Below are 20,737 nucleotides of genomic sequence, written 5' to 3'. Positions count from 1 at the left end.
GGCTATGAACCAAAATTTCCAACATTAGATGATTCTAAGCCCCTAATTTGTGGCCTTTATAAAGGATTTTGGCAGATGATCAGTAGCAAAAGCCTATCAAATAAATTGTTAGGATCGTGGAGCGAGTGGCTTGCCTCCACTTAATTATGCTTCTGACCCTTGGAAGAATGTCTTAATCACACCAAGGGCCTGTTTGTTTTGGATTTTGATAATCTATCTCGAGTCCAATCCAAAACAACGGGAGTGCAAATATCATTTCTAATTATAATTCCAACGGCAAGAATAGCGTCCGACTAGGAGGTTTAGGATCATTTGTTTCTACCCAAAAAATTAAAAATAAAGGGAAATAGATATTCCCACGCCTTTTCTCAGCATGTACACTCCTATTGTTTGTCTTTTCCTGAAAATGACTTTGATTTTCAAGAAAAGACAAACAAAAGGAGGTGGAAAACGGAAAACAGCCATTATTATTTTTTATTTTTTGCAAAAGCCAAATGAGAGAGGAGTGGAAATATCATTTCCCAAAATAAAACCCCAGAAGACAGTTTGGCTTTGTATCACATGATAAATTGATAATTGAAAGATTTTTTCAGTGTGGAGCTGTGGACACGTAGTTGGCAGAAAATCCATTAAAAACCAATCCCATACAAACACAACCTCTCTCCCCTTCAGGAGAAAGACAAGGCAAAAAGGGAAAAACAGAGAGAGCCCTTAGTTTCTTGGGTTTCTGTAATTATCTTTACTACCCATCTCTTCTCCTTCACTGATTTTATAGAGGCAGAGAGAGTAAAACCTATATTAGTTTCTTGGATTTCTGAATTTATATTGCCTACCCATTTCATCACTTTCACTGATTTTCGATGGCCTGTACTTCTCAGTCTATGATTTCTGCAAGCAGCTGTGCGTTCCCATCCTATAAAGTCCCGAGAAAATTGCTAAAAACAAAGGGAAATAATAACCTTTTCTCAATCAGGGCTTCCTCCAGCTCAGAAGAATCTGACTGTAATAAGGAGGAATGTGCTCCAGATAAGGAGGTGAAATGAAATTCCTTCTATTTTTGCTCCTTTTCTTTGATTTTGAATTGCATCTCCTTTGTTTGGTCTTTTTTTTTTTTTTTTTTTGAATTTTTTATGTGTAAAATCCTCTCTTTATATTTCTTTCCTATTTCCTAAAATTTGAATTGTGTTTTCTTATTTTTTTTATCACAATAAAATTAAAGGGTGTTTGGGACAAAGGCCTTGTTGAGTTGAGTTGAGAATAAAATTAAAGGGTCGGTTTTCTTGTTGTTAGGCTCTCTTGTAAAAAAATAATATATTCGTTACTTATAGAAGATTTTCTCATTGTAGCATTCTACAGAGGGTTCGGCCTTCTTGTGTTTTGTGCAATTGATTATCTGAGGCATTTGCACTGTTGTTTTTCTGAAGGCCTTGTTTGTTTTAGATTTTGAGAACCGATTGCGAGTCCAAAACTGATTATTGGACTCAATTTTACATTTAATTTTGAGTCCAACAATCAGTTTGGGCTCACAATCGGTTCTCAAAATCTAAATCAAACAGGTCTGAAGTGAGTTCTTACTGTTTCAAATTAGTTCCTCCTTGGATTTTCGAAAGTCTGCACCTCCATTTTAGTTCCGATGTTTGCGATCTTGGTGTTTTTGGGGTGTATGAAAATTGCAATTTGGGTGTACACCCAAACAGACAGTATCTTGTTTTGCATTCTAATACATGCAAATTTCAATTTGGGTGTACATCCAAGCATACAGTATCTTGTTTTGCATTCTAATATATGAAGGCAAGAGTGTGATTTTTGTGTCAAATATAGGTAGGGAAGGTGAGCATGGAATGGTTAGTTGGGGAAAGGACGAAAGTTGTTGGGACCTTCCCACCACGGCCACGCACAAAGGGCTGGACAGGCTATGTAGAGAAGGATACTGCTGGACAAACAAACATATACTCTGTTGAGGTTAGTAGCTTGAACTGGTTAAATTTCTATCATATATTGTTTGGGACTAGTGACAATTAGGAAAATAAAGCAAGTGTACCATAATATGGGTTTTAATGTTGTGATTCTGATAAACTCTCCATTGAATAAGATCACAAAATGCTAGTAGAATCATGTGGGTAAATATTTTGCAGCACCTTGGATTCTCAAAACAACTGCTAACATTCTAAATTTAATCTCACGAAGGAAGATTTTCACTATATCGTGTTTGTCGGCTAAATCGTTTGATATAAGTAGGATGAAAATTACTTTAACTAGCCCTGAGAATAACTGGATGTCAGGTTGGTTATGTAATTCGACCCTGTTAAGTGATTCTTAGTCAACAACTTCTTCCTTGCAGAGTCCAACTAGAAACTATTCTAGGTGATTTATAGATCCAACTGAGCCAGATTCTCCAACATGTGGTTTTAGACGTAAGAAAAGGGTGTAAGAGTGGATCGGTGTGAAACAAATTGAATAAAAAGAAAATGCAATCGTATTTGATTATAGCTCGAATAGACCAAAGTCATTCCAAATGTGCAAAGATAAATCAATGGTCTTGTCATTGGAAGCGAAATTGCCAGTTCTAAATGTCGCTTTTGCCTTCTGACACATAATATAATCCCTGAAACTAGGACTTGGACAACTAATAGTACTCTCCACGAGCCAATGAGGCCGGTTTTGGAACTTACTAGTGTAAAAATTAGCCTAAAAATCACTTTCTTTTGGTTCCTTTCCGAATATGGAGATCACATAGCACTTCCATGAGACGAATCCTAACACAACGCATGAGTCGTTAAGTTGGTGTGGTTTCAGAGAAACATGAGAATTATGCAGTCATACTGGAATTTCTCACAGAGCTGCATTTCATTCATCAAGGGAATGACTAGATTATTTGTAACTGAAAACATTTGGAGAATGTAATGGACAAGGATTTCAACTTCTGGACTAGCTTATTGATGCATCATTTTTCATTAGAATCATTAGTTCCGTACCTCTGGTCCCGACTCCTAAAACCTGATCTGTGTTTTGACCATGGAAGTGCTAGGATGACCATGTGCTAATAGTTCCATCTTTATATCTTCCTAGTGAACCATTGTTTCTTCATTTGTGCTCTGTGTTTTCCTTTGTTTGTTATAGAACCAGTGTTTAAGAACATGGATCTATTATTTCTTTGTTTTTGCTCTGTCTTTTCCTTTCTTTGTTATAGAACCAATGTTTAAAAACTCGGCCTCAGATGAGAACTTGGCCTAGATAACTAGCTTTGATTGACTTGGTAGGGCAAAACTCAGGAGAGCTCGGCCAAGTAAAACTAACTCGACTAGGTCAAGCAGATGATTGAGTGAAGGAGTTTTTAAACATTATATAGAACCATGCTTTTTTAAACACTACATAGAACCATAGCAAGCACTAGTGTTTCGATGCTTAAACAGTGGAACCTCCATTAGCTCTCCATGTGCAGACCGCTGGATGGGCAGTCTGGATCATCTGACAGTTGTGCCACGGGTACAATGATGATGACCAGGACATGATTTTGGAGTTGTTCTGTTCTTAGGAAAGATAAGCGTCAGGTTCTTTGAAGAATTTCATTATTGCTTCAACAGTAGGTGAGCCAGCTCGGCTTTTAACTACGTGCTACACAAGCTAGAAGAGGCAAAGAAGAAGAAGATAGCAGAGGAGTATAAACACTCACCTTTGTCATGTAACCTACTTCTATGAGAGGCCATTTGTGAATTTTGTCAGTCTGAAGTTTGGATTGGCCCCTACCAATCGGCTAATGTATGCTATTAACTTGTGTAGTAACGGATCATGGAGGTTTATATGTACGTGGAGGAATGCTAGAATTAGGGGTGTTCAATCGGTTTTAACCGAACCGATTTTAACAAAATTAACCGAACCGAAATATTTCGGTTACCTAATTTTGCTAACCGAAACCGAACCGAATTATTTGCTAACCGAACCGAAATATAATTTCGGTTGTTCGGTTAGTTCGGTTAGAGCCGAATAGTGAGAATAATGAAAGGCCTGGAAGAGAAACCCTAGATTTTGCAGCCAAGTAGAAATATAGAAGAGAGAGAGACCTAGAAGAAAAGCCCCAGATTCGTCTTCTCTTTCCCATTTTGGTTTTTTATTTTTCTGAGCTTCTCAAATTGCTTCAGAAAAAAAGTAACAAAAAGGCAAAAAAGGAAAAACGAAAAAGAACCCATACCTCTGATGGAGCTCTCGAACCTTTCTGGATCTGCGGGATTGGATTTCTCGGACCAAAACCAGAGAAATTCCCAAAACAAAGACTGAAAGAGGGGAGAGACATCAAAACCCTAAAATGAGAAAGATAAAGAAAGAAAAAAAAAGACGAAAATAAGGGAGAGGATCTTAAACTCTTACCGTGGAGAGGTGGCCGGAGGTGAAGCCACGGAGGCACCAACAACAGAGAGAGAGAGAGAGAGAGAGAGAGAGAGAGAGAGAGAGAGAGAAGAAGAAGAAGAAGAAAACCCATGCTCTCTCTGAGTTTTTAGATAAAATAAAAGAAAAGAAGAGAGCCCTAATTTTAGCCTTTAGTTTTTAAGTTTTAAGTTATTCACTTCACCCCCTTTTTATTATTCGGGACAGCCCCTTTCGTTTATAATATTACACCTGGAAAAAGGGGTGAATATATCATTTACTCTCACAATAACATAAACTCTTTAGATGTTGCCCTTGATCTTAAATTAAATTACGGGTGTAACACACTGTACCGAACCGTCATTTAAATCAAGTGATTTCTCCGACAACATAGTAAGAAATATGCATCCATAGAAGAGGGCAATTAAGTCATAATTCATAAAGTCTCTCTTCAACGACAGTCATTGGGGCACATACGCTATATTAGTAAGAAGCAAGGTCGCTTATTAGTCCTCGTTCTCTAAATTTATGGCTACATGCTACGCGTGTGAGAAATCATTTTATAATAGACAGGTGTCTAACTAGCCTCATCACTGGCGCCTCGAGAACGTAAATGGCGCTCTCGTTTCGTTTGAGTTTGAATCTCTTACTATATTACTTGCCACAATTCGGTTTTTCGGTTATCCGAAATAATTTTTGATCGAAACCGAAGCCGAAACCGAAAACCGATTTATGAGGAGATGCAAAACCGAAACCGAACCGAAATAACCGAACCAATTCGGTTCGGTTCGGTTATTCGGTTAAACCCGAATAATGCACACCCCTAGCTAGAATTGGGCAAGACCTCTTTGTAATGTAATGCAATGTGGCATGCTCAATACAACATAGTGGGTCCTGCGTTCATCTGAGTGTCTTCGCTTTGGATCTCCCATGACCCAAAAATTAAATAATGTGTATTCTTGTCATTGAATACGACCTTTTGCCTTCATCACAGTTTGTGCATTTTCGTTATTCAGATGGATGGAGACCTAGAAATACAGAGTGACTCTTCCAATTGTTTACGTTGGGCAAAAGGGATTTGAGACGGTCCATGGAGACTAGCTAAGTTTATCGATGACATCAGAGATTTGAGTGTGGATATAGCTATATCCTTTTCGCTTGTTCCTAGAAGCACTAATGATCTGACAGGTTTTTTAGCCAAATCGGGCGTTCCAGTGTTGTCCTTTATAAGGAGTTTTCTTTACTCCCATATGTGCACCTGTAATCCTTTTCGTTCTTAATAATAATTGTTATCTTTGCCATTCAAAATAATAATAATAATAATTTTTATCTTTATTAAAAATATGACCTTTTCCCTGTATGTAGTTTTTGACCGTATATGTTCAATGTCATAAAACACATTATTAGATGTATGAATTGGATGATTGGAACACTGTGTTAGGTACCTTACCGATACGCCAAAAGCTCCAGAGCTGACGGAACACGTTAGGCAAGGCCTTTTAAACCTGTCCCAAACCAGGTTGGGTCCCACCCAGTCCCATACCTAGGCGGGCCCCCACTTAAGACCGTAACATACCACCATGCTTCCGAATCCGCCGTCCTCAGCGGCCAACTTTGTGACGGCTTTCACTCTAGCCTTTTTTCCAGGTAGCCCTTTCCACAAGTCGCCCCTTCCGCGTAGCCCACTCTGTGGCAACTTTACTCTGGCGGCTTTCACTCAAGCTTTTTTTTTTTACTAGGTAGCCCTTACCAGATAGTCCTCTCCACAGGTCGCCCCTTCCGTGACTCGAACACGGGACGTGGTGATTGCTCTGATACCAAATGTTAGGTACCTTACCAATACGCCAAAAGCTCCAGAGCTGATGGAACGCGTTAGGCAAGGCCCTTTAAACCTGTCCCATACCAGGCTGGGTCCCACCCAGTCCCATACCTAGGCGGGCCCCCACTTAGGACCGTAACACACTGTTAGGTACCTTATCAATATGCCAAAACTCCAAAGCTAATGGAAAGCGTAAGGCAAGGCCCTTTAAACCATCCAGACTGGGTCCCACCTAATCCCATACCTAGATGGGCCCCACTCAGGACCGTAATATTCCACCATGCTTTCGCATCCCCCGTCCTTGGCAGCCCACTCTGTGATGGCATTCACTTTGGCCTTTTTTCTAGGTAGCCCTTTCCACAGGTCGCCTCTTCCGTGACTCAAACACGGGATGTGGTGACTGCTCTGATACCAAATGTTAGGTACCTTATCAATACGCCAAAAGCTCCAGAGTGCTGATGGAACGTGTTATGCAAGGCCCTTTTTGAACCACTTCCATACCAAGCTGGGTCCAACCTAGTCCCATGCCTAGGCGGGCCACACTTAGGACCGTAACAAACACCTTCTGGGTAATAGGAGATCTAATGCAAGGCTTACAAAGTGGATGATTCATATCAATCAAGGCCATAGTGGGCAGGCTACATTGTATTACAATGAGGTTGAGCCCTATTGAAACATTCCTCTATCTATATGTATATACAGGGGCGGAGCTAGAAATTTGCTCGAGAGGGGGCAGAGAATGGTCGTTATAGCATGTTGGAGCCCACCATCTTCCCCTAGCCTATGCATAAGGTGGAGCTCACAATCTTCGCCTCATAGTTTGATGTAGTAGGGCCCACTACTTACCATTCATATTACGACGGCACACTATTTTACACCCATCATAGTAGGGCGACGTATGCTAGTGATTTAATAAACTCCACGCCCCGTAAAAAAAATGTTCCCTTTCTGCTTTGTAAACCCCAAAAATTCCTGAGATTTTATACGTTGTTTGTGCGAAGTCTAGTCTTTTACAAAAATGTACTATGGGCCCACTTCATAGAATGATCCAAACAATTCATTTGATGGCCACACCATAATTAGCTCCGGCCAACAAATGAACGGTTTGGATCATCTCCATAGGATGATCCTAACTTTTCGATCTATAGAAATTTATACAACGGGCAATCTCATTGCATATCAAAAGGTTAAGATAATCCTATGTGGGTGATTTACGTGGTACACCCAAACTACTTTTTAGCCCAGAAAATGAACAGTTTGGATCATCATAGAAGTGGGCAGGGTACTTTTTGCAAATATAATGGACTATAAGTGCAAAATCCAAAAAATATCTCCTTATCCATATTTTTTGTCCGTACTTAACGGATTACCGAGGGGAGAGAGAGATCTTGAAATTTCAGAGGGGCAATTCCCCTTGCTGGCTCCGCCTCTGTGTATATATGTATATGTTTAATGTCTATTCACACACTAGGAAATATTTTTTCATGCATGTGTGAGTTACGGTCTTACGAAGATCTACAACTCCATCAGTAGCCTCAGTGAGGCCCTGTTTGTTTTAGATTATGACAACAGATTGTTGAGTCCCCAACCGATTATCAAACTCAATTCATCACGACTGTACATATTATAAGGCTAGAAATATAGTGATCAGATGGTTAGGATTGATTGATCAAAATTGGTCAATTTGAGTATGCTAATGCATTATAGGTTCCCCATATCATAACACTGCGGTTGCACCACACGATCTTTCCTTCTTTTTTTTTTATACAAAATGAAACTGAAATCATCTGTTAGTTTATCTGTTTCTCAAGTTTGTAATAACTGAATCTTAACTGGTATTCAATTCTACAGCCATCAGTTTATGTAGCGGAGAGTGCAATCAGTTCAGGGAGCGCGGGCACTTCAACAGAAGGAGCCGAAAACACAGCAGCCATAGCTGCTGGTGTGGCACTCATCTCCATTGCTGCAGCTTCTGCCATACTTATCCAAGTTAGTAAGAATCCACCTCAAATGCAGATCTCAGAGTACTCGGGGCCGTCTCTCAGTTATTATATCAACAAATTTAAGCCATCTGAAATTGTAGAAGCTTCATTACCGGAGAGTGAAAATTCTCCGACCGTATCAGCTGAAAGTGTTGCACCTGGCGTTTCTGAAATTGAGGTTGAATCAAACGTGGTGGTTTCTCTTGGTTCAGAATTGAGCAACAGTTCCTAAGCAGATCAAATTATATCACAACCCCAATTACCACAACTCCTTTCCACCTGCTGCATCATTTTGATTTCCTTTCCACGGAAAAGCAACTGAACAGACCCTTACGAATTTTGTATGCACGAGTGCAAGTGAAGCATTATATGCATGTTGTATTCTATAAAAATGTTCAGCGTATGAAGAACCTACATACTTGTTCAGTTACAAAAAAATGCAAAGCATGATCATACATGGGAAATGACATATTCACCCCCTTTTCTTCCCTGCTCGACCCCTTGACCCCTTGTAGTGTAAAAAGAGTAGTCATAAAAACACTAGAGGGGGTGACCTGGGGAAGAAAAGAGGGCGAATGTATCACTTCTCTAATACAAGAGTAGAGCAGCATTACAAACAAAACGACATCGAGACCTTTTTCATGCCCTAAGCATAAACATGTTTGTAAACAGAAATTGTAGTAATGAAGATAAAATATGAAATTTTTGCACAAGATATTATAAGGGGTAACGTTTTTGTATCTATCATTCCTCATTTAACAATATTCTAATAACTTGTAGCAATATGTGGGTGAGCCTCTTTATGAGATTGGGTATCCCGCCCGGATAAGGTTTTCATGAAATGTCTATGATTTTTTTGTATAGTTTTCTTCTACCTGTATTTTATCCAACTACAGAAGTCGACATGAACAGTGGCTACCAAGTCTATCCAAGGATTAAGGATACAATAAACCCTAGCTTGCTATCCTGATATGGAACGGCTACTTGGGTTTATTTTAGGGCGCTGATATCTCTCTCTCTCTCTCGACACACAACACGAACAGTTGGTGGGGCCCATCTTTGAACAACGTAGGCCCCGCCCATACCACATCATAGGATAATCCAAATCGTCCATTTTATGGGCCATAAACGTAAATAGGTTGCATCCCAAAATATAATTTCCATAGGCTGATCCTAGCCCTCCGATCTAAATAGAAACTACATCGTATGCAACCTCTATAGATTGTAGGGTTGTGATCATCCTATGGAAATGATTTTTGGGGCACATCCTATTTATATTCTGGCCCATCAAATGAAGGGTTTGGATCATTCTATGGAGTTGGTCGGAAAGTAACATTAAGGCCCTTCCACAACATAGGACGATCGAAGCCGTCCATGGTATGGATAATCCTACGGAGTTGGTCATACAGTAGTAACATTAAGGCCCAATTGTAGGCCCCACCGATATTTTTTCAAATTGAAGCGTACCGTCCACAACATAGGATGATCCAAGCCATCCATGGTTTGGATCATCCTATGGTGTGGTTCGTACCAATTTAGGCCCCACCCATATTTTTGAAAATGAAGTGTACCGTCCATACCGTAGGATGATCTGAGCCATCCATTTGATGGGCCACAATTTAAATAGGTTGTGCCCCAAAAATCATTTCCGTAGGACGATCACAACCCTACAATCTATAGAGGTTGCATAAGATGTAGTTTCTATTTAGATCGGAGGGCTAGGATCAGCCTATGAAATTATATTTTGGGACTAGGGCTGGCAACGGGGCGGGTCGGGGCCGGATGTTGGGGTCCCTTAACCCTTCCCCTCTGCGGGGAATTTTCCCCCTCCCCTTCCCCTTCCCCTTTGCGGGGATGGTGGGGAATCCCCCTCCCCTCCCCGCGGGGAATATCTAATCCCCTTCCCCTTCCCCTCCCCGCATCCTTCGGGGACAAAATCCCCTCCCCTCCCCGCCCTGCCCCGCATCCTTCGGAAACAAAGGGAATTCTCCTAAAAGACTGTTATTGTTAAGCCTCCTGATGTTTCAACTTTCAAATCAAATATCCAATGTCAGAATCAGGCCAAGAACACAATTGCAAATACAAAATCATCTATGTTTTTACTTGTCAATTCAGAGAAAGAAGTCAAAGAACTTGAAATAATTCAATGGTTCAAAAAATTGATATATTTTTCTTTATGGGTTTCTGTTCAAGAACTAAAACAATCGAACTTCAGAAGCACTTTTCTCTTCATCAACAAGGTACTTACAAGTATTCAAGGCTTTTTAGGTGGCTTAAAGAAGAGGGAATTTCGCCAGTGAAGAAATTGTTAGACAGATCAAGTGTATGAAGTCTTGAAGGGTTAGGATGATCCGATGGAGCTAGTTTTTTGGGCACACCTTATCTATGTCAGGACCTATCAAATGAATGCTTTGGATCATCCAAATAATGTGGGCCCATACCCGAATCCAAACACTACCAAAAAATCATCCAAATAATGTGGGCCCACATTGTTTGGATGATCCAAAGCGTTCATTTGATGGGCCCTGACATAGATAGGGTGTGCCCAAAAAATCAGCTCCATCGGATCATCCTAACCCTTCAATCTTTGGACGAACCTTCAGCAGTTCAGCTGAGGGGGCCTACCTTAAACAAATTGAAACTACAGGGGTGTATTTGTCACATTTTAAACTATAGGGGTGGAAGTGGATGTGTCAGAAACTAGAGGGGGTGTAAATGTAATTATCCTTATTATTTATTGTCCATTTGATATTCTATGTGTTGTGTCTCTCAGTCTCTGTGAAGGCCGTTCAATACCATAGTCATACCATCTAATTACTGATTTACTGGGGAGTAGGGAAATGATACATCTCAATCTAATTACTGGGGAAATGATAGAACTATCTAATTTGGGATGATTTTTGGCCGTTCAATACCATACCAAATTAGGGACTAGCAAATGAACAATCCAGATCACCCGAAGCGAGTCATGTTCTGGGTTGTTGTTTTTTGTGATCTAATGTAGTAATGTGGTACGTGGCACACACGCAAGGTGATCCGAGCTGTTGGTATGGTTTGGCAATTGGCACTTTGGGCCTTTGGCCACCGCCTGCTAGATTTGAGATTAGCTGATCCACAACTAGGGGGCGAAAAATCATCTCCCACAAATAAATTGTACATTTTTATTGTGGGGCTAGGATCATTCAGATCAGTTTTAAGCCGTTTCTTTCGTGGGAAGGAATTAAGGAAACCATAACTCCCTAAGTCCCTAACCAAAATAAAAATGCAATTTATTATTTTATTTTCGCCACCGATATTGGGCCTGTTGGCACTACGATTTTTTGATAATTGCATACACTCAGCGTCTCAGCTTGTCTTTATTATTTCAACATCTGTGAAAAGGTTATTATAGTTCCCAAAATGCTCTCAGAAGCTAATTAAAAGGAAAAGACAAGCTAAGTTTATGTTTGGGGGAATCTTGTAGCCAATCCACAGAGTTTCTAGTAGTTTTCCTTAAAAAAAAAAACTTAAAAATTTACAAAAAAAAATGGCGTTGATTATTTGATTAGCGGGGCGGGGCGGGGACAACTCCATCCCCTTCCCCTTCCCCTCCCCGCACCGGGGAATTTTTATATTCCCCTTCCCCTCCCCAAACGGGGCGGGACGGGGCAGATCCCCGCTTTTCGGGTGAAATTGCCAGCCCTATTTGGGACACAACCTATTTACGTTTATGGCCCATCAAATGGACGGTTTGGATTATCCTATGGTGTGGTATGGGCGGGGCCTACGTTGTTCAAAGATGGGCCCACAATTCCACCAACGGTTTCTGTTGGGCCCACCAACTGTTCCTGTTGTGTGTGGAGAGAGAGAGACGGGTCAAATGGTGAGAAAACGTTAGCCAGCCGTCGGGGGGCGGCGGCGGGAAATATCAGCGCCCTTATTTTATTCTTGGATAGAGACTTCTTAACTTCCTTTCACCGGCCAGCCTTTGTATTCAAATAAAATATTAGTAAAATAAAATTAGTGAACAAGAGACGATATAATTTTAAGATAAACTTATCCAAGCAGAATAGCCAATCCTAAGAACAGCTAATCCAAAGATTTCTATCACCCAGAAAAGAGCGTCTGGATCAATCCCAAATCTAGGCACTAGGACAAACAGAGAAGGGAACTCGTTAACTAATCTGGATCGACGGTTCGTAAGGAAGAACTACAGTGTCCAACTAGTGGGCCCATCATCATCCACAAACATAACAATCAACAACATTCACATACATAGATGGCATTCACATACATAGATGGCGAAAAGCAAAAATATCTCTAAGGGCCCAGAACAGACAAAAGCCAATCCATGGTCGAATCAACTCCGTACCAAATGAACGGTCTCGATCATCCAGCCAAAAACCTTTTCCCGAACATGTACAGTAAAAGATCACCAACCCAGGGCACTGGACCCATCTCAGTCCAACTCACCGGACCGGCCAAAATAAAAACAAGATAAATAAAGATGATAATTTCACCGTCCCTGCAGTACGCATTCGCCCCCAACTTTAACGCTTTTTGACGTCAAATCACGTTAAAGGGGAGCGAATGAGTACTGCAGTGGGTGAAAATATCATCGCCCACCTTTTTTCCTTGCAGAAGGAGGCAACTTCCAGAGCGAGCAAAAAGACACAGGCTGCCCTTTCCAGCACAAGCAAACGCACCCATTATGCTCATCCACTCTCATCTCCCAATTACTATCGTATTTCCTCAACAACGCTCTCCCTCCGTCCGTCGCGTCTTCACCAAAACTCTCCCTTATAAATCCCACCCCCCTCATTTTATCAGACCACCCCTCTCTTCCCTCGTTCATCTCCGCGCCACTAACTAACACCGTCGCAGCCTCTCCTTCCACCACACGCCTCTCCTCACATTCCCTCCCTTTAAAAGCCACACTCGTAGAATCCAAAAACCTCCATAAAAACTCCACTCGCCGAGAAAACCCTGTTGCAAAATCACCACAATTGTTACAGCTACAATCTCCATCGTTCTCGCTTAAAACAACTAGATCCGGATCCAAATCTCTCAATTTCTGTAGAAATCCGATCCGATCGCTGGTGGAGCCGTGGTTCAGCTGGTGGAGCCGGAATTGAGCGCAGACGATTAGGGTTTCGTCGTTGTTTGACACGCCTAGGGTTTCGGAGGTTAGGGTTTGTAATTTCTGGCCGTCAATTCGGTTGATCTGGAGGTTTAGATCAATGCGTTTGGCGAATCGGAGGAGGCGGGAGGGGAAATCGTCTCCCGGAGGACCGGCGGAGAAGGAAGCGGAATCGGAGGGGTCGCCGGAGCCGACGACGGTGAGCCTGACGAGTGCCGGAGGGCCGCCGGTCCGGCGAGTTAGGGCTTCGAGCAGTGTCGGCCATTGGACGCCGTGAGAGACGCCGATGTCGAGGATATGGAGGTCTGGACGGCGGCGATCTGAATCCGGCGAGGTTAGGGTTAGGGTTTGGAGGATGGATGCGTTGGCGAGGGAGTTAGGGAAGGAGAACCAGGGGCTGAGCTCGTGGAATTTGATGAGCGAGTTCTGAAAGAGGCGTGGTTCGGTGGATATGAAGGTTGGAGAGGGGGTGGAGGTGAGGGAGGGGGATTGGGATAGGTGGCGGGTGAGGGCGCGGAGACCGTGAGCCGCGAGGCGGTGATTGGGGTCTCCTGAGAGAGAGGCGAGCTCGTGGAGAACGTATAGAAGGTGCTGGACGCGGGACAGATTGCCTGAAGTAATGGCAGAGGCGCAAGGATTGAGTAATTGCTCTGCCCACCTCGCGTCTTTGTTATTACCATTGTTGTTGTGCGAGTTGCTGCTAGTCTTTCCTCCTGATTGTTTCTTCATGGAGATAAGTTTTCTTGGCGTTTCTTCATCATCTTCTTCTACTCTGTTTTCATTTCTCTTGCGTTGTTGTTGTTGTTGTGTTTTGTGGGTTGGATTGTGGGGTTGTTTCCGTTTTTTGGATGAATCTGATGATGGTGGGGTGTTTAGGAATGTGGTGAGAGAAGAAGAGGAGGCATTGATGGGATCTTGTTCTTGATCTCCATATTGGTTTTGATCCCACCATGGATAACTGTTGATCTCGTTAGTGTTGTAAGGGTCATCTAGGAAGGGTGGGAGGAAAGAGACTGAATCCTCTAGCCAGTCTAGGAGGTCTGTGGTGGGATTTGGGTCTGGATCTTCGTTAATGGGCATTGTGGTTGATTGAATTGCAGGAGAGGGGGACGTGAGATTATAGTGTTTTTAGCATTGACTTTGAGGTTTGGAGTTTTTGGGATGGAGGTGAGCCAGGGAGAAAAAAATTATAAACAAAGAGTTTGGGGTGATAAAATATGTCTGTTGTTGGTTCTTTAGGTCTGATTACATAATACGGTGAGGAGTGGGGACAGATAAATGGGTAGGAAGGACGGTATATAGAATATTTGGGGTTGGTGGTGTTGTGATTGCTTGGAAGTTGTGCTGTTTGTCTTAGTAGAGTTTTTGTTGTTTATTGTTTATGTCTATTGTATATTATGGATCCAAATGACGATTGCAGAGGAAGCGTGGAGTGTTGGAAAGTGATGGGTGGCGGGCGGGTAGTTATAGGCTTATAGCTATGTAGTCGGCAGGGACTATGGAGATTGGGGTGCAGTTGGGGTCTGGTTGGGTGGAGCTTTTGCTAAAGAATGAATTAGAATCAACCCATGACTGGCCCGGTTTTATGGTAGAAGCTCAACCCGAGTTCCCAAAAATAGACCCAGTTGCACGCCTAGAGAATGTGGTCGATTGCCATATTGAGTGCATTGGTGGTACCCATGATATCTGGTGGGGTCTGATATCGATTCATAGAGGGGAATTATACTATGACAAGCTATGCTTAGGCAGTCAGGCCCACTGGCATGATTTCGGCATTATCTGGATTACTATATTCAAGCATTATCTGGATCCTTCATTTGAGTAAATTTAATAATTTTATTGTTATATGGTGTCTATGTGGACTATGAAGGTTTTGGTCTGTTGCCATCGTAAGTGATAGATCGTAGGGCTGTCAATGGATCCAATTTGGATTGGATCTACCTTTGCTTGGGTTAGGATCCGTTTGGATCCTAATCAGAGAATTCCTCATAATAATCTACTTTCGGTATATGGGTGTGGGAGCCGGTAATTGGGTGTCTACAATGGGTCACAATCCATTTCGAATCGGACCGGCCATCAGACTGTCCTAGGTGCCCTAGTCTATGCAAAGTGACGATTTGCAATGGCGATCGGCAAAGAAGCGAATTGCCGCCGAACTATGTAGGCTATTTGATATGACATGCTAAAGATAACCCTCATATTTCCGCGAGAGCTTAGAGAACAGTCAGTGTTCCCTTATGCTGTTATATAATATTACCGAAAATACCCCTCATGTTTAGCATGTACATGCGAAAATATGAAGGTCTTTTCATATTTTGCCACTATACAATCGACATGGGACAGTCTGACAGACCCACATTTTGTGTCTTTGCCCCATCGGACTGTAATTCAATTGTTTCTATGTCCTTGGGACACTCCAATTTGGCACACAACTTGTTTGCGTCAATCAGGATGGCTGCTATGTGTCGTGGAGCTAGTCTCCATTATAATATGGTGCAGATCGGCTGCATAAGACCATTTGTCAAAATTTCCTTTAACAAATTTTCTGTGTTTTCTTCCAATGATTCAGCCATAAGGTGCTTGTACATCCTGCTATAATGTTTCTAGCATGAATTGCATGCTTTCTTGCATTTTAGAGGTAAAAAAGTCTTTATCTTTTAATGAGCTCAAAAAAAAAAGTCTTCATCTTTTAATGGACAAATGATTTGGTATTTAATTCAAGAACATATCTTAAGGCCTGTTCATTTCAGATTCTGCCAACCGATTGTGAGCCCAAATCCTATTATTAGACTCAAAATTACATTTAAATTTGAGGCCGTAAATAGGTTTGAGGCTAACAATCGGTTGTCACAATCTGAAACTAACAGGGCCTTAGGTTGATGATGATGTTGAGGATATATGGAGTTTCTAGGTTGTTATCATATGGTCTACTTAATACTGTCTACTATGTTACGACATTTCCTTTGGTTTGGTTACTGGAAATGCTAGTTCTTTTCAGTAGTTTAAGATGCCAGAGAGTTGAAAAAGAGATTGAAGTTTAACTCGATTTTTATGGGCTGTTGTAATTTTTTTGTTTGAAATAGAAACCTGAGTTTATTTATGTTGCTAATGTTTTTGGAAGTGCCTTCTTATTCTGTTCCCATAGGGGTACAAACTCAAATGAAGGGGAGGTAAGGGCAGTTCTTCAAGCCCTAAGATTAGTTCACAGAGGCAACTTAGGCTGATTGTGGAAAGAGACTCCCTAAATGTGATTAGGTGGATGGAAAGGAAAGCCCTTTTCCTTGGAGGTTTGCAAACTTCGTGGTGGAAATCCTAGGACCAAATGGAGGGGCATCAGGTCACGGCATTTTAGGAGATCGTCCAATAGTGAGGCAGATCGCTTTAGCCCAGTTGGGGGTTGACTGTGAGAGCTTGGAGATCTTCAACTTTCTCCTCCCTTGACTGAATGTTCTCCTTTTGTATTATCTTGTTTCCTGTTTCTCTCTCTTCTATATTGTTTTGACTATCTCGGTCATTGTTTTTAATAAAATCTTCATCACTCAAAAAAAAGCCCAGTCTTATGGATGGCATGTATCTGTGTGCTTAATGCTTTCTTTCATACCAGTTACATTGTTAGATGTCATATACCTTTCTAGAACTGCTTATCTAAACACAACTATCTTATTACTTATCCGGCATATTAAGGACTTTTGCCTAGACATGATCATGCATGTCAGTGTTTTTTTGAAAAAAAGAAAAGAAATACAGTAAACTTTATTACCAAATATAAGCAATTTCAAAAGTGGCAGATATTGCTCCTCAACTAAAACATCCATACTTGCCCCGCTGTTGCCAAACAATCAGCCACATTGTTGGCTACCCTGAGGTCTGAGGACATGAATAATGCAGAGTATCGACAATCTAATGATGGATGCTAAATGCTAATCCCCCCTTCTTTTATGGATTGCTCACCTAATTGCATTCTCCATTCCCCTTCGCAATTTTCTGTTGTGTTGAGATTGATTGACGGTTTCTCATCCAAGTTGACAGGATGATGCCCAGAACTTGAGTCGGCTCATTGTCGGGGTTGATTGCTTCATGGCTCTGAAAAGAATGTTGCTGCTGCCTTACGAATCTATTTGGTTTGAGTGCTAATGCTCGGCCGGGGCTAAATTGAAACTTGGAGACAATTTGGACACAATAAGAGGAGACTACGAGCTTTTAGCTCTTATGTTATCATCAGGAGTGGTATGCACCATCGCCACTGATCCTGGCTACAGCTCCACGTTTTATTATTTCTGCCATTCAGCAGGGTATCTCTCGCATCTATTTCAGAAAAAGTCAGTTATCTTTGCTCAAGCGCAGGGGGACGAAAGGAAGTGGAACAGACAGAAATGGGTCCATTTGGTTGAAAACGCACCCTCAAATAACTTGTTTTAAGGACGGATTTAAGCTTATCAAGATTCTTTATTTAGAAGAACAAGTCATGACTCTCACCATTTTTACGAAGATACTTATTGAGATTATTCAATCTTTAAGAACTCAGACCCCCAAATGCAGTGCCAATTACGAGTCGGTCATGTATGTCCCGTCCAGGTTGTGCCAATTATGAGTAGTGAGGGTTGCTAGCTAAACTGGATCCTGTGCTGAAAAAAAGCACAGGATCTGCTATTGTCACACCTGCTCATAAAACAAAAAACAAAAAACAAGTGAGGCGCGTATATGACTACAGTTTAAGATCGATAACCGTCTTTATTTCGGGAATGCTCTATTTGGTTGCTTGAAGTAAGTTGGCTGGGAGATTAGGAGAGGAAGAAGTCAAAGCGAATTAGACAAGCATGAAAGATGTGGAGGACATCAAAAGAAGAGTGGTAAGTAGTGTTTGGTTGCACGGGAAGATTAGAGGAAGATGTGGGGTGTCATTACCAACATAGAGGATGGAAGAGAGAGAAAGGGAGGAGAGGGAAAGAGAGAGAAGAGAATAAAGACAAGAATCTTCTCCTAATCTCCCACCCAAATTTCACCAAAATGGTGAAAGATGGGGAGAAGATTGATTAGCTGGAGGAACATTGCCGGCACGCAGGAAAAAAAGAAGAAGCTAATAATGATGTTTGGAACATGTTTGGTGGGGAGATCTCGGGAAGATCATCTCCCCAAAATGAGCAACCAAATAGCGTAGAAGGGATCCCGTTTTAGAAGTGTTTTCTATAGTTGAATATCATTGTAATGATTTTTTTCCATTTTCTTTTCATCTTCGTGATGATATTAACATCAAAGATATACGTAAAATGGTGGGCTCCTTCCCATAAAAAAGGATTTGATTTTTTGGGTTAGGGCGATATTTTCACTCAAAAGGCAAAACTGTTATTATTCTTCCTGTTTCAACTCAACCATATAGCGAAATTCAAAAACCCAAACCGACTTAATACCGAACTTCAAGGGGGGAGATTTTCTCACTCCTTGCCCATTTCAACTAAAGTAAATGGAGGGCTGACTAAATACGTATATGCACCACCTTATTTCTAAGAAAAAAGGCCAATGATAATGGAAAGATCTTATTATATGTATGATAGGAGGAATTATATGGTGGCCGACAGTCAAGTCCCGTGGAGGTGGTACGATGGAAGTACCATCCTTGATATTTGATCCAACAACAGGTTGGATAAGATATCAAGGTGGTACCGCTATGATGGTACTTGACAGTCAGGCACCATATAAAAACTTGTACTATAGATATATAATTATATACAGAGGTTGATAAACTCGCCCCTTTTCTCCCGTTGGGGCACAACAAGTACATCTATCTCTGAAGTGGTCCAAACGAGGAGAAATAAGGGACAGAGTGGAAAAGAGAAGAATAAGAGGAAGAGAAGAAAAATAGTAGAAGGGAAAGAGAATAATGTAGGAAAAAGAGGGGAAGAAAGGATGAAGAGGGAAAGACGAAGAGGAGAAAGGGAAGAGGAGGGGATAGGGGAGACTCTCACTCTTCTCTCTTTGAACACAGACCGTCAGTAGGGCCAATAAAGAATGGTTTAGATCTTTGAAGAAGGTGGACACCATAAAAGTTTATTTTAAAAAAAAATCACATGAGCTCACTTTGTTCTAAGTGTTCATTTTATGCAATCCAATGTAATTAGGCCTTGTTTTAGGAAGAATATGCCTAGGATGATAGTAACTTCGATCCGTTGAGATTTAAATATCGTGTCTTTGTGTTAGATCAGATGGTTAGGATCAGCTGATGGAGATGATTTTTAGGGCATGGCTATTTACGTTGAGTCTCAACAAATGAGGATCTTCGAACAAAGTGGCACCAACGACTTTTCTAAAAACTACTCATTGTCGTATGTGTTCATAGTGTTTATTATGTCCGTTCACAGGTGAGCATATATATTTTTTTAAATACGATGAAGCTCACCTTGTTTGAAGATCCAAACCATCCAGTTGGGCCCTAATGTTAGTAGTATCCAGTGTGGACCTGGCAAGAAGTGACCCGGACCTGCAGGTCGACCCGGCCAGCATGTATTTTTCGGGCCAGATCACTCATTTATGATGCGTTTGAAAATGACCCGCGGGTCGGGCCCGTAAAAACTGGGCCGGTCAAGGTGGACCCGCCGGTGCCCATAAATGAGACTTTTGTGTGTCATCCTCCAAGAAGAAGGCGAAGACACATTGGATATCACGGCAGGTTTTGTCCTTCTTTATAAACCAGGAAATTGCCGAAATGACTTAAATGCCCATACTCCTTCTAAAAACACCAAATCCACCAAATCCATCCCCTCAACGGTTGCCCCATATGGCCACATCAGATGCTCACGAAGCTATCCAAAAATCTCATTGATCACATAAATTTTGCCATCTGATCATGAGCTTAAAAATATACCTTAATGTGGGCTCTACTTAACCGTAGTAGATGCGCCGCCACACCCAAAAAAAACGACAAAAAAAATCTTAAAAATAAAACAGGTGACCCATGTGTCGATCCGGCCCGTACGGGGCGGGGCCTGGGTCCACAATTAGTGACCCGTAAATTTTACGTGTAATTTTTTACCCGGCCCGTTTGACCTGGACCCAGGTCGGGTCAAACCCGGCCCGTCCCACCCGTTTGCCAGGTCTAATCCTGTGCCCTGAAAATTATCTTCGTTGGATGATACTATCCCTCTAATCTATAATCCATAGATAAACTATACCATACAGAAATCTCTATGGATCTAAGAGTTAGGATTTACATTGGGCCTAACAATTGAACTGTTTAGAGTCTTAGACATTAACAAGATGGCCCCTTACTATTTTTAAATTACTAGCAAAAAACCCCGTGCGATGCACGGGCTGACGAAGAATTGTAAGGTTTACATCATAGGTTGATCTAAACCGTCCATGTGATGGAACACAACATAAATAGGTTGTGCCCGTAAAATAATTTCCATAGGCCGATCCTAGCCCTCCAATCTATGAAGGTTTCCATAATTGTTATTCCTC

At 41.6% G+C, this 20,737-nt stretch overlaps 2 protein-coding genes across 2 annotated transcripts; one reads left to right on the top strand and one right to left on the bottom strand.

Moving 5' to 3' along the window:
* Positions 1-619: 619 nt before the first annotated feature.
* Positions 620-8,651, top strand: LOC143877920 (proline-rich family protein). Its single transcript, XM_077380236.1, has 3 exons — positions 620-1,034; positions 1,822-1,962; positions 8,033-8,651. Exons 1-3 carry the CDS (start codon positions 861-863, stop codon positions 8,393-8,395), a joined length of 678 nt encoding a protein of 225 aa, XP_077236351.1. The 5' UTR covers positions 620-860; the 3' UTR covers positions 8,396-8,651.
* A 3,732-nt stretch (positions 8,652-12,383) lies between these two features.
* LOC143877918 (GRAS family transcription factor) lies at positions 12,384-14,688 on the bottom strand. The gene has a single exon (XM_077380234.1). The coding sequence runs from the start codon at positions 14,360-14,362 to the stop codon at positions 12,758-12,760; it is 1,605 nt and encodes a 534-aa protein (XP_077236349.1). The 5' UTR covers positions 14,363-14,688; the 3' UTR covers positions 12,384-12,757.
* Between the last annotated feature and the right edge of the window lie 6,049 nt (positions 14,689-20,737).

Source organism: Tasmannia lanceolata, unplaced genomic scaffold, assembly GCF_043159265.1.
Source record: "Tasmannia lanceolata isolate RefF3 unplaced genomic scaffold, GAP_Taslan_0.1 ptg000005l, whole genome shotgun sequence".
NCBI lineage: Eukaryota > Viridiplantae > Streptophyta > Magnoliopsida > Canellales > Winteraceae > Tasmannia > Tasmannia lanceolata.
Note: the sequence above shows the minus strand (reverse complement) of the source record. Positions and strands in the feature narration are given on the sequence as shown.

Excerpts from the sequence above, each read along its gene's own strand:
- LOC143877918 (XM_077380234.1), bottom strand. The coding sequence starts at position 14,362 with ATGCCCATTAACGAAGATCCAGACCCAAATCCCACCACAGACCTCCTA.
- LOC143877920 (XM_077380236.1), top strand. The coding sequence starts at position 861 with ATGGCCTGTACTTCTCAGTCTATGATTTCTGCAAGCAGCTGTGCGTTC. Across the intron at positions 1,035-1,821 it reads AATGTGCTCCAGATAAGGAG|GTAGGGAAGGTGAGCATGGA; the intron begins GTGAAATGAAAT and ends TGTCAAATATAG. Across the intron at positions 1,963-8,032 it reads CAAACATATACTCTGTTGAG|CCATCAGTTTATGTAGCGGA; the intron begins GTTAGTAGCTTG and ends TCAATTCTACAG.